Source organism: Lissotriton helveticus, chromosome 10 (genome assembly GCF_964261635.1).
Source record: "Lissotriton helveticus chromosome 10, aLisHel1.1, whole genome shotgun sequence".
Taxonomy (NCBI): domain Eukaryota; kingdom Metazoa; phylum Chordata; class Amphibia; order Caudata; family Salamandridae; genus Lissotriton; species Lissotriton helveticus.
This window is the reverse complement of record NC_136071.1, coordinates 714,548,392-714,567,318: the sequence shown is the minus strand read 5'-3', so window position 1 is coordinate 714,567,318 and position 18,927 is coordinate 714,548,392. Positions and strand designations below refer to the sequence as shown.

Below are 18,927 nucleotides of genomic sequence, written 5' to 3'. Positions count from 1 at the left end.
AATGTAGATTCGGTTCTTCAAACTAGTAGTCTGCACTTCTGTTTGGTAAATATTTGAAACAGCCGTGCGTGGGACAAAAATCAGCTCCCACCCGCCAGCCGGCGGTGGACACGTCTTATTGCACCTTATTGTTGGCGCTTGGGCTGTTTGAATGCAGTTCCCCTGTTTTTCTAACTTCTAGCCGGTTTCAGTTCGTTTTTATATTCGTTTTTATGTTCTAAATGTTGGTGATCTTGAAGAAACACACGCTCCCAAGTGCACTCCAAACCAATCCAGGGACTGGATTCCGTCCCTGGATTGGTTTGGAGTGCACTTGGGAGCGTGTGTTTCTTCAAGATCACCAACATTTAGAACATAAAAACGAATATAAAAACGAACTGAAACCGGCTAGAAGTTAGAAAAACAGGGGAACTGCATTCAAACAGCCCAAGCGCCAACAATAAGGTGCAATAAGACGTGTCCACCGCCGGCTGGCGGGTGGGAGCTGATTTTTGTCCCACGCACGGCTGTTTCAAATATTTACCAAACAGAAGTGCAGACTACTGGTTTGAAGAACCGAATCTACATTGATTGAATAAGATCTCTTGAAAATTGAAAACCCGCTGCCAACTTGAAAATAAAGAAGAATAATACGAGAAAGCCCTGATGAGAACTTGCCAAATGTCAGAGCGAGTTCGAAACGCGTCGGCAATAGCAGAAAGGAATTGGCAATAGCAGAAAGAATTCAAGTTTATTTATCAGACAATTGAAAATTTGTATTTGTTACAATTCATTTTGTTTTCTTTTCCTTACTGCAAATAGCTTCATTGCTTAATACTACATAACGACTGATGCTTCTCGTATGACCGTATTTGTATATTTATGTACACTAAATGATTGGATGTCATTTTGTTATATGTATTTATGTATTTTTGTTAAAATTCTTTGTCAAATGTTTTTGTATAAATTGTATGTACGTAGTGTTTTTCTCATGCAATCAATACTTTAACTTAATGAGATTTATATGAAAAAGTAAATGGTTTAAATAAATTCGACCATACAAATCATAACAAGGATTTGGTTTGTTGCTCAAAATATAGCTATCAAAAATCGCAGGGCCAGCATTTCTCTTTTTTTATAAAAAAAAAGCAAGCCCACCAGCAGCATTTGATTTACAAACCCTGGGCACACATGGTGCACTGTACTAGGGGCTGACCGATAAATCAAATAACCCAATCATGGAATCCAATCAGTATATCAATTTAACATGGGGAGCACTTGCACTGTGGCACTGATTAGCAGTGACACAGTGCCCACAGCATAAATCCAGCAAAAAAATAGAAACAGAGGAGGCAATCCGTCAGAAATGGAAGGGAGACTCACGCCAAAGATGTCAGGTCTAACAATAGGGTTTATGCAGCTCAATTCCTTGGAAACCTTTCTCCTGTTAGATTATAAGCACATCAGGAAAGTGACAATGTGCAAAACTAGATAGGCTTTTAAGACATCTTTGCTGGGGTTGTCCGGATTCGTTGCTAAAGGAATTTGGGGATACATTGGTGGCAAACTGAGCATTTTATGGTACATCAGTTTCCTCACCAAGCCCACTATGTTTTTCTCTGGTTTGCCCCCAGGCTTATCTAGCAGTACAGTTCGGACATAGCAATCACGTTTCTAATCTGATCCCACTTTTATACCACGATTGAACTGGCCTATAAGGGCAATCAAGCAATTTGCGGTGGACTGTTTTTTTCGTCCGATTTTATGACCAGGTGGGCCGGTTTTTATTGATGATTACCCTGATATTGCCTCTTTTTTTTTTTTGCTATCTGCTTCTCTAATGGGGGCCACTTTTATTTTGGTGGCCGGGCCTGATTTTTATTTCAGCCCTACCCTGTTGTTTACCCATAATGCACCAACCATTCCACCGTGGCCACAAAACGTGCTTCTATTGGCACAGAAACATCCCACACGGACTTGTTGAACCAATAGTGACGTTGCCTTAATACAGGCACGCTTGTGCGAGCCTGTCCCTTTCACTAAGATATTGCTCGCGCTATTTAAAACGTCTGCAAAGTCACCTTGAAAAGGAATAGGGTTTGTTTGTAACCGTTAGAGTTCTCAGCCTGTTGTTCAGCCCAGGTCAACGTGATGTGATAGGCTCTGCTGATTCTGACAGCTATGCTGTAATTAGGGTGACCAACCGTCCGTAAATTTCACGGACAGTCCGTAATTTCGGCCGTCTGTCCGTTGTCCGTGAAGGAATCTTTAACGGACGCCATTTGTCCGTCATTTTAACAGGGCACCGGTTGCTCCACCCTAAAGCAGGCAGAGCTTGCACCCACCTCCCTTCTTCACTCCGATGCTGCACCAAAGCTCCTCAGATACTCTGCAGCATTGGAGAGGCACAGCGGGATGGCAACCCTCACACCTCCAGCCCTTGATGACCTGTTAAGAGGTGCTTCGAAGGTGACTGAGAGGGAGGGGCTGCAGCCTCAGGAGCAGCGACATCTATTCACATGCAAACAGCCCTGAATGTGTCATGTCTCTGCTATTTAGAGGGGGGCTCACACATTCCATTTCTACCCAGGGCCCCAAACATCCGAGACTCGGCCAGAATACACCCCTGATTACACCGAGGCAGCACGTGGTTCTGAGCGTAATTACTGTCACTAAATTGTAAGCAAACCTCGGTTCTTCAAACATGCAGTCTATAATGTAAGAAAATAAAGAAATGGCACAATCGCACCCACACTGATTAACAAAGTATGGAGGACAATCAGTTCAATCAGTTATCTTAGAGTATCTTCTGTAAGTACTGTACATCACAGTGGGGGATGGCATTTTGGACAGAGAGCCTGTCTTCTCGTTGTCTTGTGCAGGAGGGGGCGAGGAGCCCAAGATGATACTAGAATACTGCATGCCCACCCCTGTGCCCACCCTGGTGGATCCTGTTCCCTCTCCTGTGATGGCTCCTGCCCTCCCCTCAGTGATGGCTCCTGTCCCCCCATGTGGTGGCTCCAGTCCACCCCCCCGCCTGTGATGGCTCCTGTCCCCCCCCATGTTGTGGCTCCAGTCCACCCCCACCTGTGATGGCTCTTGTCCCCCCCTGTGGTGGATCCTGTCTCCGCCCTGGGTGGCTTCTGTCCCAGTCCTGGAACGGCCCCTGCAGCGAGGGTGAAGTTCTTGATGGGCCTCTCCTCAAAAGGGCTCAGCTCAAAATTAATATGGAAAGGTGGGCGAGTGAGTAAGTGAAGTAATGGCTAGATGAATTAGTGAAAGGGTGAATGGATGAATGGAAGATTGAATAAATGGATAATGAGAGAGGATGGATGGATTGATGAGTGAGGGGAAGGATGGAGAGAAAATGTAAATAGCTGGATCTATGAAGGGTAGCTGGATGATGGATGAGAGGAAGGATGATGGATGAGGAGAAGGATGGATGGATGGAGGGGAAGGATGGATGGATGGATGGATGAGGGGAAGGATGGATGATGGGTGGGTGAAAGGATGGATGGATGGAGAGTCGGTGGGTGAAAGGATGGATGGATGATGAGTGGGTGGGTGAAAGGATGGATGGATGGATGGATGGATGGGTGGGTGGATAGTGGGTGGGTGAAAGGATGGATCAGTGGATTGGACGGTGGGTGGGTGAAAGGATGGATGAGTGGGTGAAAGGGAGGGTAGATGGACAAAAGGATGAATAGATGTGTGAAGGAGTGAAATGATAGATGGATGAGTGATAGGGTCAATAGATGGATTCATGAGTGGATGAGTTGATGGATGGATGGATGGATGGAAGGAAGGCTAAGTGAAAGGGTCGATGGAGAGAGAAAGGGAGGATGGATGGATGACTAAAATAGTGGATGGGTGGAATGATTAGTAAGTGAAAGGATGGCTGGATTGGTGAAAGGGTAAATGGCTGAATGGATGAGTGAATGGATGGATGGGATGAAGAGTGGATGGATAAGTGTACAGATGGATAGGGTGAAAGGGTGGAAGGATGGATGGATGGATAATGGAGGATGAGTGAAAGGATGGATGAGGGGATGGATGAAGGGATGGATGAGTGAAATGATAGATGGAAGGATACATGATGGATAGGTTTGCAAACGGTTGAATATGTTTGGAAATGGCTGGGCTTACGTATATACTATTGCGCGACCTCTGATGTGTCGTACCTATTGTCCTGAAGTTTTGTCCTGAATTTTGGCCTCCTGTCCTGAATTTGTGTCCTGAATTTTGACCCTTTGTCCTGAATTTTTACACTCGCCGTCCTGAATTTGCACCAATGCCAGTTGGTCACCCTAGCTGTAATGTGCGCCCTCCCCTCCAATTTCTCCTCGCTGCTGTACCGTAATGTCATGTTATCCTCACAATATCCACTAGATGGAGACAGTGCCACGCTGTAGTAGGTATGAAATAAAAGCTGACGCAGCGTATTGAACTCTGTGAGTTAGACCGAAAGCATGATAGGATGTACACAGTGCATCTAGTAACGGGACACGTATTTTTAATCCTTGCACCTTTTCAGAAGAACCTCAGTTAAATTTTTCAGAACATTTGTTTGGGGATAGAAAAAATGAATGTGTTCGGGTGGGTATTAACTAGGAATATTAAATGATGTAAAGTGCCTTCTCCTTCGTTCTTACTCGCTATGTGTTTATGCAGAGCATATTCTTACTAAAGCGCCAGCCACTGGGTGATAACGTGATGGTTAAAATGTCTTTTTTATTGTGACTTTATTAATTCCTATTCCGCCGAATGGTTGGCTCTAAAAGTGGATATTTCCTATGACGTACGAAGGGCACCAGGGGTCCTAATGATCTTCTAGATACGCCCCCTCCTATGCTGAAATGTAAATAACATCGCTAATTAGGCTGTACCGCCCCCCCACCCCCACCCCAACCCACACACTTGTGCCTGCTTCGTCATTATTAGTTAGCTATGTCTCTCGCATTTGTATATTTAAAGTGTACTTTAACACCGCTTCTGTCGGAGGCGTGATTCTTGGGTTCAACCCCTTGTAAAGATTTGTAGGGGGCGTGTAATATGCCGGTGATGGCGAGAATGTCTTATTTCACCGTACACAATGCAATGACTGTTTTCCCCTTGTGTGTTCTTGTCTGAACATTCAATTTATTTAATAAGCGTAAGTCTTGCACGGTGGTATAAATTTCCCACAATGCCCACGCCCTGGAAATTTTCACAATGACGACAACTGAATGTAAACAACACAACCAAAACTCCTAAACTCGGGTAACAAATTATAAAGTGAATTAAAACAGGAAGTGGTGTTAAGATCAATTTGACGTGGTTTACATAACAAAAAAAAAATGGAATTGACAAAGCCATGAAGTTTGACTTTGCTAATGTATTTGAATGTTTTTTGTAAAACTGAACTACTTTTTTGTAAGTGCAACTTGTGTAAGAGCAGAATGGCATCATAGTGGGCTAAGGCAAAGGTCAGGGCACAAGTCCTAATAAAAGAAGTGGGGGGACTGACCTAGTATGGCAATATGTAAGTGACTTCACGGGGCGCGACATCGCGGGGCACATAACTGGGCACAACATCACACGGCATCACAGTACTTGACACCATAGAAAGTGGCATCACAAGCCACGACTTTACAGGAAGTGGCATCACAAGAAGTGACATCAGATCTAAAGCCCTCACATATATGTTTAGCAAGTTTTTCATGTGTACGTTTGAGCGTATCGCGAGGATAATAGCACACTGAGCAATGGAAGATATGTGACTTCTACACCTTGCAATCCCCCAGTTTTATGTAACACATCTTGTACATTCATTTACAAAATTATATAATTTATTGTACATATAATATTCACGTGTTGATGTAAAACGCTCTGACACCCTGCATTGGAATGAGTAGGGCTATAAAAGAAAAAATAGTGGTACTTAAATTATTTCAACGCCTCCATATAATGCAATTTGCTTTGGGTAAATACTTGGAAAGACCAACACATCTGATATTCTTACAGTGCATGCATATCTCCTAAACAGGTAATGAACAAAGTGAAAAGCTGCTTCTCTTAAGTATGTGTAAAGTGCTACTAAGGTGTGAGCCTTGGTTTCCCCTCCACTTCATTTGCATCAGGTGTGAGGCTCCTGACTGCTCTCAGCCAAGAGACCCAACAAAAGGAGGCCTGATGACCCCTCAAATTCGGCAGGAGTCTAAAATTAGAAAACCCCGTCCCCGCCTGCACGTTGTTGCATGTTGCAGATGGAAAGCAGACACTGTGCAGGCGCTGCTGAAAGTGTCCGGGTGTTTGGAAATTACACCGGGACGAGTTCAGCACATTATTCATTGGGTCCCAAATTCTTGGCAGGGAAAACGGCCTTCACCCTGTGAAAAAAATGGGTGGACGCCGTCCACCCGCGTTTACCCCTGACTCGTGCCCTGACAAAGGTTGAATTGAGCGAACCCTGTACTGTATGCTGTGGTGGGTGGAACAACAATCCTAAAGATTAACAAACGGATGAAGAGAGCTAGCTGAAAGCCCATGTAAATAAATATACTACTTACATAATTTCAATAAAACGAAAAGGCAATATATTTTGGTGTCCTAATTTTCCTATAAATGGAACCCTCGTCTTTTGTGGTCTGGTGTATTAACGAATCATTTAAAAATGCACCATTTTATATGGCGGCTGTGTGTGTATATGTATGTATGTATATGTATATATATATATATATATATCTACCTTGAGTGGGGGGTATTGTTTCACAGTGGAGTATTGCAAGCATCAAGAGATGCTGAATGTACATGCCTGCATGGGGGAGGATTTGCCACTCCACGTTCCACTTTGAGCCCTTTTATAGTGGTCAGACTTTTCAGAAACATTTAATATGTTTGAGTGTAATTAATATGATATACTTAGAATTAGTTAATTAATTCATGAATAGCGCAATACATTGCCATTTCCCAAATGATGACCTTTATGACAAATGTTGAAGATCAAATTGGAAAATACTAAACATGTAAGTAATGATACCTTGATTATTCAGTATCCCATTCCCTCTGGTTTGATATTTTGCAATTGTGTTAATTGAAAAGAATGCCCTAAATAATCCCATGCAAATTTGTTCTTTTTTTCCCAGGATTATGGAACCTTGTCTCCCTATTTTCCAATCTTTGCTTGTTTGTCCTCATGCCATTTGCATTTTTCTTCCTGGAATCGGAGGGATTTGCTGGATTAAAAAAGGTAACCTTAGTCTGCCAGACTTAATATGTGAACTATTCAGCCATACAGTAGCTAGCAGAGGTTAACAATTTAAAGTGTAGTCAAAATAATAAAGCTGCATTCTCAGATATATTAGAAAGGCAGTTTTCACAAGCGTATTGAGTTAATTTCCGGTCATGAGTTTATTTCACAATGCTTCCGTTTGGGTATATCTACTCTGATTAATATCACAAATTTATAAGTGATGACATTGATCGCTAAATTAATTTAAGTCTGCACATCTTTTGTTGACAAGCATGCGCACACACACTTTTCACAATATTCCTGTGATTTCGGCAGATAAACAATCAGTACGCACTCAAGTCAGAGTGTAATAATTTATTAAATAAACCATGCTTTTCGATCACCACTGATCTTGTTGAGGGATATTTGTGTGTGAGTGTGTGTGTAATAGGAGAGTCCGCAATACCTTCTCTATAATTGTAGTAAAGCCACCATTTGTTTTCTCAATCACTTTAGAGTTCAACAAATTTGCATAAAACGTTCCCAAAAAATATTCATGCACTTTGGGTTCGTTATGGTGAGTTTCAAGAAGGTTTGTCGAAAACTAACCACAAAAATTCCCAGAGGATCTTCTATTCGTTGTTACATGAATAAACAGCTGAACACAATTACACTAAACTTGGCTTGAAGTTTGAACTTTTTCTACATTAAGGATTTAAAAACAATTTTTTTTGGGTTTGGTGCAAACGAATACTTAAATTCTATTTGTTGAGGCAGCTTTTTTTCCTGTCGACCATTTTGAAGTCGCAGATCCAAAGTTGTATCCGAAAGGATCTGACCGCTAGCCACAATGAAAGAAAATGTTGTAGCTGTCATTCTAGGACTCTGCCTAAAGTCCTGCGGACGTTTTTTTTGTAAGGGTGCAAAAGGGGTTAGGGTGAGCACACCCTGACCCCCATGCCCATGTTGGGGAAATGGTCTCCAAAGAGACCCCCCAGAGATTAAAAGTTTTTTTCACAAGATTTGCAGATCCAACACCCGGCTTCAAGGATCTGTAGAGGTTCCACACTTCTAAAAAGAAATAAAAAATGAAGGTTCTGATTATGAACGAAACCCTACGGCCACTTCCCATTGCTCAAGCTTTGCGTAGTGGGGGTTAGCCACCTGTGTAGAATGGATCCCAGGCCATGTCTTGCTTTCCACTACTGCTGGGCACACCTGTGGCAGAATGGTTTCAGGATACCAGGCCCTCCACTCAACTCCGCTGTGCATGGCCAAAGGCCTGCGCAGTAGGAGTTGACTGTCTTTGAAGCGATGGACGCATGGGCTTACCAGAGGCAAGGCCCTGCTTCCAAACCCTATTGCACATGGCCAAAGGCTGTACGAAGCAGGGGCTGGCCACATGCAAGTGGGATGGGTGAAAAAAACTCTTGGATATGGGATATTACAAAAAAAATCTGAAATTCACTGGAAAGAGAAAGGGGAAAGTGAGTTATGGTTGTCTCACATTCCAAAAACAATTCTCATGACCTTACGATATTTATGCTAATGATTACAGAAAACATACTAGTATATCTCACATAGTCTTTTTTTCCTCTTTGTGCATTCCATTTTTTGTTGGAATTTTTTAAACAGTGTTTCTATTTAAAAGGAGGCAAGTCAATTCATAGTGCAGGTGTTTATGCTACATAATTGAAAATCAAAAGTAAAGTGCATTTTCTTAAGCCATGCTGTTATACTCTTAATGCTCAATCACATGGGAAAGGTCATTCTCCGTGACAATGGATGTTCAGGGATTATACACAAGCATTCAACACAAAGATAGCCTGGAGGCAGTATACTACTGGAGAGCCAGACTGCTGGGACTCTTTGAGCATAATGACTTGCTCTTGGATATGATCAATTTCTGTGTTTCTGTTTAACTGGAAATTGTTCAGTTGATCAAAGCGCGTGAACAGGAGCTGAAATGCATTGGATCTGTGGCAGCCTGCCATATTACAAAGAACTCATTTCTACTTGCACGAAGATCGGGCATACATCGTTTTGTCTGCTGAAAGCGTGACAATGAGTTGGAGATGTATATAGATCTCCAACTCACTGTCATGCTTTATATCTATATCTATAAATTATTCACTTTTTAAGCTTTGTATATGGTATCTTTTTTAAACTTGGTGAGGTTTGTATGGTGCTAAGGGTTAAAGTTTGCTAACTTGTCTAATATGTTTCCCAATTTTATGCATCTACAGGTCAATTTAAAGTGAAAAATAACCATCTATACCACAGACCACCTTCCCTTTCCAATAAGGGGTCATGCCCAAATTTATTTTAATTTATTAAGGCTTGGCGGCAGACCCACAAAATAAAATCGGACAAAACCACAGCATTAGTCCTATTCAAAAATATTAATGGGTTTACAATTAAGAAGATAACGCCAAACTAACCCCTGTTTCTCTTTAAACCTTCATCAAGCCATAATGATGGGAAATACAGAATTCCTTATTGTTTTAGCAGTACTCAAATTCTTTTGTTCCATCCCCACTTCTTTGCTGTAGCTGATCATTAGTTGTTACCACTTATTTTGCCCTAAAGTCAAGTCTAAATTCAGTAACAATTGATGATATTTGTGCTCCAGCTCTGCTCTTCAATTATAGTCTGGATGACTAGTGGGGTAGAGCAGGGGCATTACACTGCAAATTTCAAGTGTACAATTTGGAAATTATAAAATTTGGTTGACCAAACATTAAATAAAGTTCATATGCGGTACCATAAAGCCACTTCCCAGTTAGCTGTGTATAAATAAAAACATTCCCACCTCAGAAGGTATTTAAAAAAACTCCTTAGATGCTATATAACATTTCTGTTGCAGATATGTGAGAGATTTGATACTGCTCCACTCGAAATACCGTGCAAACCTGACACAACATGCTCTTGCCAGTTCTGGTCTTCATTATCATGGCCTGGTTTTGGTAGTTTTGTGTTATGGCAAATAAGGGTTTAGTTATGATACTAAGGGATGGCATCTTGGTTGATAATATCCTACTTTACTCAGCACAGATTCTCTACCACCTTGAACCTCACTTGCTAAAACCACTGGTTCCCAAATGTCACTAGATTGCCCCTCTTTTCCTTGGGCAATCTAGTAGAAAGATATTTACAGAGAACACCATTTTATCGCCCCCCATGCCCCCCCCCCAGCCAGGCTTCTTAGTCAACACCCCATTGCCAACCAGTGATAGGAAGTAAACTCCTGAAAAGCCTCCACTCACCAATGCAAGTTTCAAAACTCATAAAGCTTGTATGTGCTTTTTGTAGTCTAAGATAAAGGAAGGAATGTGTTCATTTAAGCACTTAAAAATGTGGATGGATAAACTGCATACGTGCCATAAACAAATAAAGACGGTGTGACCTCAAATGCATCTTGACAGTGTCACTGCTCTATCAGTGAAAGAGGCAGATTTTGCCATCTCTGCTTCTGTGGTACATACTATTTAAGTAAAATTCATAATTCATTTGCATGCCACAATTTGTTATACTTAGCATACTTTCCTCTTTAAGTATAGCACATAGTCTACCACTATGTTTTCCCACTATGTTTCATCCTCAGCATAATCATAGTTGTCCTTGTGTTGAGCTTATATCCAGCCTTGAGACCAATCTTTACTTCTCCTTGCCTACTGCAGGAAGGGTTAATCTGGGAGCACTGATGGAAATTGATTTTCCATCTATATATACTTTCATTTTCTTTGTCCCTTCGGAACACTGGAGGAAGGAGCAATATTTCCCTACAAGCAAGTATTAGTGGCTTGATCGTAAACAGACCTACCGAAGAGGGGACATCCCTGTTTGGTGCCTCTCTCAATATTTAGACCCTTAAATGGGTCGGAATTTATGCATTCCCTTTCTACTGGTAATTAATAAAGTACACTTATCCACTAAATAAACTTACTGGGTATGCCTATCCGAGCCAGTACTTCTTAAAGGTAAGCCCAGTTAATCTGTTAATAAGCCTTTTCAACTTTTGGCAAATTCATGCCATAGTGGTTGTGGTATTTTTGGCTCACTCCCAACTGTTTGATTTCTGAGTTTACATGGAAGAAAATGTGACGGCGCAAAACAATTCTGCCATGCTAACATAACTTCTAGATTAAGCATATTAAAAAAATGATTACATCACAAGTTAAAAGTTATATTTGATTTTTATAAAAGCATATACTCTATCCTATGTATTTTTCTAAGTCTTAGCCTATTTCCAAGAATCCAGGGATACTCCTCAGCCCATCGCACCCAGACATTTTTCTCTGAAAGTAGACTGGATGAACTAATGCATGCCTTATAGAATTTGGAGTTGCTCCTTGGTGTCTATATGCTAGCAACTATACTGCAGGCCTTGGCTGGTTGCTTGGACTTATGAATTATGTTGCAGATTACATTTGCCAGTGATGGGTTGGGCTGTTTAGTTTGACTGTCCTTACATGGTGTGGGTATTTTGTCAAAACATGTGAAGAATCTCATCCAGCTGAATAACATAATGCCCAGCACATTTCTTTATCTTTGAGACTGTCAGTATTGTTGGCTCCTCACTAGAAAAAAGACTACCAAGTCTTACCCATATGATCTCTTATTTTATACACAGCGGAATCTCTCTCAAAAAGCAATACAATAGTTCTCTGTGAGAAGAATGACTTAAAAACGGAAACTTCATTCTGTGTTTTGGAAGATGACTGCCACCAATTAGTTCCCTGATTTCAGAGCAAGCTCTGCATGATTTATCTAAAGGAGGAATACTAGCAGGACCGGTATCTGTTGTTAGTGAACTCTTTTTCCTGAGCTGCATATGTAGTTTAGCAACTTTGATTAAAAGCTTTAATGACATACTAAGTGTGAGAAAGTGCCTATTTTGCATGGTTAGCCCCCCACCCTTTGCCTGGTTTTGATGTGGTTTCGAATGTAGTGCCCAGGGTCCCTGCCAACCAAGTGCCTTGGGAAGTGCTCCTTTCCTAAAACAATCCCCCAATTAGTACTTCTTCTGCCTGCAAGTCCCTAGTAACTGGTTCCTTGGGCCTGAGGGCTGAAAAGGGTCCCTTGGGACCCTCTTCACTGGAGCCATGCCACCGCCCTTGAAGTCGGCAGGCCCCTGTGAGGGAGAACACAACATAGTCCACATGGCACCCTATCTGGGCACCATGCCATCTAACACTGCCTGGCAGCATAGGTAAGTCACCCCTCTAGCAGGTCTCTCAGCCCTAAGGCAGGGTGCACTATACTATAGGTGAGGGCACATCTGCATGAGCAGATATGCCCCATCAATATTGGGCACAATTTCCCAATATTGTAAGTGCCAGTAAAGACATAGAGAGTACATGAGCTAAGAACTCAACAACTCGAGTTCCACAGCTCCATGATGGCTTTACTGAATACAGGAGTGTTTGGTACCAAACTGCTCTCTTCAATAAATCCGCTCTGATGCCAGTCTAGGATTTATTGTACCATGTACCCAGAGGACACCTCAGAGGTGCCCCCTGAATCGCTACCAGCCCTGGTGTGGTCTCTGACCAGCTGAAGGCAGCCAGCCACTTCATGACATGTTTGTGGACCCCTGGGTAAGAGCCTCTGCTATCTGTGACCAGAAACTGTGCACATCCTGGGCAGAGGTGTCATGGCTCCTCCCCCAGGATGGGCCAGTGTTCAAAGAGGGGAAGCTTCAAAGGCTTGCCGCCTTTGTAATGTGACCCCCAGCCTCTGCTGCTAGCAGCAGATGGCAGCCCCTGGATTGCACCCCACCTTGGGCAGGAAAATAAAAAAAGGTAGGAGGTGAGCCCACATCTGCAAACCCCACCCGAAGGTGGGGGAAAGCGAGGCGAAGCTCACTTTTCAGTCCCGCCATCTTGAGAATGGGGGGGCCTTCCAATCAGAGCTAGGCCCATGCCCCCTCTCACAAGAGGGTGGCATAATAGAGGATGTAACAAAATGGGACAGGACACTCACTACCAAGTGCTCCAATGTGATAGAGATGTAGCGTACTACTGGGGATTCACTCTCCACTCCATAGAGTGTTAGACTTGTGTATGACCAAGTAGCATCTCCTAATTAGGAGATGTCCCCCTGTGCACAAATTTCGTGCTTGTTGAAGCGAGACTTCAAGTACATAATATTATATCAATCCCGATGCATTTCGGGCATCCCTGTGCCCTTTGTCAGGGGAAAGCATGTGTAAAGAAAATAAGTTACTTGTTTCCATTACAGATGTTTTCCCCTGACAAAGGGCACAGGGATGCCCGAAATGCATCCGGATTGATGTAATATTATGTACTTGAAGACTCGCTTCAACAAAAACGAAATTTTATATGAATGAATTTCATCTTCTGATGTAAATAAACATCAACAACAGAACTGTTTATTTTTAGGACTATTTGTTTGTGTTTAAAGCTTTACCCATTTTGATTTGGGTCATCATAGTTGTTTTCAAAGCGGGAAGATAAGACGCCGCAACGCTGAGATTGCGGGACCCTTGGAATACCCGGATAGACGTATCAAAAGTCTACGGGGTTATGGACATGATGCGGGCAGAATAAAACTCCCATATCACTGCGAATTCTACATAAGAGCAAAAAAACTTTTATATTTAAGTTACTACATGTGTTTTAAATTGTGCTACTCATCCCGCGTGCCGTTGAAAAAAGGAAAAACATAATGCCAAGCATGTGTTAAATAGAAAAAGGAAGGATTGAAGACACAAACAATAAATCCTGAGATCTAGTGATCGGAAGGCTCTACGATAGGACAACAAGTAACCCTATCGAACAGTATGACCCTACATTAATAACAATATAATCTCTACAAGGTAGAGAAAAGTGACCATTTACCATTTCTTGTCCTGAAGAAGGTGGTTTCTGTTTATAAAGCTGGTACACCACTGTGATGCGTCAACGTTCTTGCCAACTAAGAATCCAAAAAAACAGGTCATTTAACTAAGAAAGAAATCTTTTTACTAAAGGCTCCCCATATATAATGTATTGTATTTGGATCACATGGATTTTTAACAGATAATTATGTCTGCACTTTTTTCTGGGTCTTTGTTTCTTGTGTTTTAATATGCTGACAAAACACATTGTATTGTATAAACTCTGATTTTTAATTTATTGCTGTTGTGTACATCTACGAATTTTCCGAGATTTTGAACTGATATATGATAAGAGAAACATTTTTTAAATAAAACTGTGTAAGCGTTACATTTCAGTTTGGGGTTTAATCTGCATGCCAGTGATAAGGAGTATTGGATGTTTTTTTGGCCAATAGGGGTAATATAGAGCCCATTGAGTGAATGTGTTTACAGTGTAAGTATGTGTGACTTACCTCCAGGGATCCTTTTCTTTGCTTATTGATCTTAAGAGCCCTGTTCCCTGGAACGAGTTGGGCCATCTCTTGTGTTGCCTACTCATCATAGTTGTGCACAGGGGGACATCTCCTAATAATTAGACGCTACTTGGTCATAATAGAGGATGTAGTCCTCGCAGGGAAGGCGCCCATTGGCCCTACCTGCTTCTCCCCTAACATCCTCCTAAATTTAGTATTTGAGTGACTTCACCTGGCTGTAAGATCTGCGACAACCTAAGAAGAAAGAAGGCACCCTGCAGCTGAAGCCAGAAGACAACTGCCTCGGCCCCAGCCCCAGCCCTACCAGCCAGTCTTCTGTTCTGATGGACCAGGGACCGGTCTTGCCACAGCAACCTCCAAAACCCCTTGGAGGATTGTGGCCTTCAATAAAGACTCCAGTCTCCCGATGACAGCGACCTGTCCAGGAGGAACCGAAGACTCCAGATCCCAGCGGATCCGTAACCCCAGCCCACTCTGCACTTAACACCCCTGGCCCAAGTCTGAGTAGCTCACATGTGCAGTGAAGTCTCCCCAACGGTGCTGACTTTGTGTCCATCGTTGGCTAACCTCTCCTGCCCTCCATGATGGCGCCTGCAGTGTGAATCCAGAGGCTCCTTCTGACCACGACCGGCTCCGGTAAGAAAATTCTGACATCCAAAGGCACCCCTGCACTTCAAGCACCTGGGCCTTGGTGAGCTGAATAGACAGTGCCCCTATGACCCCCAACTTACCTCCACTGTTGTTGGTCTTCCTCCTGCAACCTCCGGCGCCACGCCTGCAGCCTCTTTACCGTCAAGAAAATCCTCATTGAAAAGCATTGAGTGTCCAACTACGAATATGCACCCTGCATCAGGCCGCTGGTGGTGTATGCTTGGTGCTGCTTGGTGCCCCCCCCACCCCCTGTGATTAAACTAACCCCCAAAGCTTGGCCCCTGCAACACATTTACCTACCTGTAAGCAGTGTTGCTCCAGGCACTCCTTGTCTCCATTGAAAAGCATTGGGTCGAACTCCGATTTTGACCTCTGCACCCGGTCGCCCCTGTGCCACTGGTGGTGCAGTTGTGGTACTTACCTGGCCCTTGCTAACTTCTGGCTCTGAAGACTTAAATTGTAAGTTCAATACTCACCTGGTTAACCACAATATAGTTTTCCCAATAGGATAACATTGGACAGTCTGAAAACGTTTCTAAGTGTCGATTTTGGAAAGTGAAAAGTATTTTAATTAAACGTACTTACCTTATTTCGAAGACCTGGGTCTTAAAAAAAACCACAAAGTATAATTTTATAAAATTGGTCTGGCTCTCCTTCTTGAGCAGTGTGTCCATTATTGATCATGGGTGTGCAGTAAATGTCTTACACTCCTCTGTTAGGCCTTGAACTGCTCGCCCACCCTACCACTAATAGAGCACTTCGGGTTTTGCATTGAGCCCCGTACACTTTTGGGGAAGCACTGGACTCTGTGCACTACCACTAGAATTTTTGAGTCCTTATTGGATGCTAAAATGGCGTCGATTTTGGAGCTTATGAAAGTGACCCTCTACACATGCAGTAAGCTACCCATATGGAATAACTACTTTATGAGACTTGGAGGTTAGTCATGATTATGCTGCAATACAGGTTTGTGTGGTCTCAGAAAGCTAGGGGTGGATTCTGTTTATATATTTACCTATCCAACCCTTCTATTCCAAACCTAAATTTAACCTGTTGTAGTGAGAACAAGAGGCTGAAAAATATGAACCCAGTCCAATTCTTATACAAGTGACTCCATTTTTCAGCCAACTGTAGGTTAATGTGTAGTGCAGACACTGCCTCATCTGTTTACAAGGTTAGTGGTTAGTAGTATCAAGCTGGGGATCAAGTGTTAAATTAAAGTCCTAGCACAAAACCACAAGCCCTTCCAACTAACTCGCATACATTTCGAGAACCGCCCAGGGTCGTTGGTGTTGTGGTACTATAAAAAATAAATAGCCTGCAGTTACCCCTACAAGCTTGAACAATTAATTATTCCCAAGCCCTGACCCCTCCTCTGTGTCCTTACTGTTAATAAAAGCGCTAAACACTGCTAATTTACATATTTTAGTTGGGTTTACAAGGAGTGCACAACCCTACCTTGGGGAAAAGAAAACCTTGAAAAATAATTTCAGACACTTTCAATGAATTTATTCTGTCACACAGTGTTTTTTCTCACTACTGATTTAGTCATTAACATTCCAGGATGCATTGTTAAGCATCCTTTTTGCAAAAAAAAAAACCTCACATAAATTTCCACCACTAGCTGTCAAATGTTTCCTTTTTTCCTCTCTGTGTATCCCCTGTGCTACAACCCATTACCCTTCCCATTACCCCTCTGTCATTAAGCAACATTCCACGCTTTAACCACACTCTCATTGAAATCACCCCTGTACAGCTGTCACAGACCTCACATTTAGCACCTGACACCGCACCTCCTTACCAGTTCTCTGCACCAATTTTATTTAGCACAACGCAATCGATGCATCAAATGTATGAGACTAATTTTAACTTGGTGCCAACCTGAATCCCACCTCACGTGGTGCCCTGGGTCCAGTGTTCTAAAACTGCGAGTTGCCTACTCTTGAAAAGATCAGGCCTGAAAGAAATGTGTAGACCCAAAAATTACTTTGATTCCCCCACTTCCTTGCCATTTTGCTTTCGACCTTTGTACTGCAATACTTCCACTACCGTTGCTATTCTTTAAGATCCTTCTCCTGCTTAGTTCAGAGCACATCCAGCAGTAGTTTAACCTATTCATTAGAAATTCAAAGCAAAAACGTCAGCCCCCCTGTGCCTTTATGACCTCAATAATGGGATGTACCAGACATTGGTGGGTTACGGGCTTCTAGGCAAAATCACTTCTTAACTAAAACCGCTTGCTCTGCTGCAACAACGGATCTTAGGACAGGTCAATTCAATATATTTATTCTCATACAAGAAAGCTGCTCAGGTAAACATGGATAGTTATAAGCTTAGTGAAATCTTTAGAGAGATGGTCCATGAGCATGCTGTAAATCTAAATGTAAAATCCCCCTGGCTTATCAACAGGAAATCCTGTTGTAATAACTGAATAAAATATTTTGTCTAGGTCGTTCCCCTAAGACCCTTTCTTCATGCCTAGCACTTTCAAGTCATTGTGTTTCTGGCAGTTTTCCAGCACCTTTGTTTTTTGAGGCTACTTTAAAGCCAGTCTCTATGGTACCTCAAGGTGTTCCAGATTTGCCTTCCAGACTTACAGCTCAGAGAGTTGGATAATATTGATTAGTTTAATAATTTTGAGCTGTACCAGTGTCTTCTCATGTGCTTATAGTATTTGTAAACTGCTTGTAGAAGATTATGGGCTTAGCCAGGCTGGTGGGAAGGCGAGTGGGTTAGAGGTTGAAGTTGATGTCTCATGGCTTCCAATGTATTACCTATGGTGTGTCCTTAAATACAGTACTACCTTTAACTGAGTTTTCCGAGACCAAATGTCGCTCTCCATCATCCTTCTCAGCCAATTTTAAGTTGAGCCCCATTTAGCCCCTATGTCCTGATTATCCTTTGGATTTTTTGGATGTCCTAATTTGCTTTGCCTACATAGGTTTTCATTGTGCTTAGTGCTTGGCCTTTGCTCTCTTATTTTCTCTTCTATTCCTCTAGGTTTTCTGACCATCAGGGATACCTTTGGTAAATTTCCAAAACAATGCAGAGAAAACTGGTATGGGTAATGGTATTGATTGACCCTTCTCAAAATCTTAGCAGGTTTTCCTTTTTGTGCTCTTAGTTCACCAACCAACCTCCAGTCAATCAGAATGCACTGAACCAATTTCCTACATCCTTTTCAATATTCAACAATTATATCACTGATTGAAACTGCATTCTTTTAAAAAAAATAATGTATCTTTTATTTTAATATAAAATACAACTCATTTAACATTTGAGCATTATAGGGTATAAAATATAATATCAAAACAAATCAAAGTCAAATGTTATTTCTGTTCATATGTAAAATGTCAACCCTATGTGATATTCATATACTGTCCCTGAATAAACAGAAGTTCTATTATCTATATTCACTTTATTTAATTGCTTATGAACATTTCATTGGAAACACTTAAATTGTTTTGGTTATTTCCTTGTACACATTTCATCTAAACATATTAAATGATCACTTGTGAATGTAAACATTAAAATCATTTTAAACCTGTGTACAAAATATTTTATCCTTTATATGCGTATTTTATTCCCCTAGACAGAAAGACTATTTTACTGAGAACTAATATTGTGATATGGAGAGTTTTCACATGCACATTAAAGACAATCTTAAATTAGACTTTCACCATTTGTCATGGTCCTTGCTCGGATGCTTTCGT

The 18,927-nt window shown here is 41.9% G+C and overlaps 1 protein-coding gene across 2 annotated transcripts in view; it reads left to right on the top strand.

The window, feature by feature from the left end:
• The window catches only part of LMBR1 (limb development membrane protein 1), an 824,544-nt gene that overhangs the window by 310,003 nt on the left and 495,614 nt on the right, over positions 1-18,927 (top strand). For both annotated transcript variants that reach the window (XM_078663261.1, XM_078663260.1), the window contains exon 5: positions 7,104-7,207. In XM_078663261.1, the coding sequence (XP_078519387.1) occupies positions 7,104-7,207 (104 nt within the window). The remainder of the gene's footprint in view (positions 1-7,103; positions 7,208-18,927) is intronic.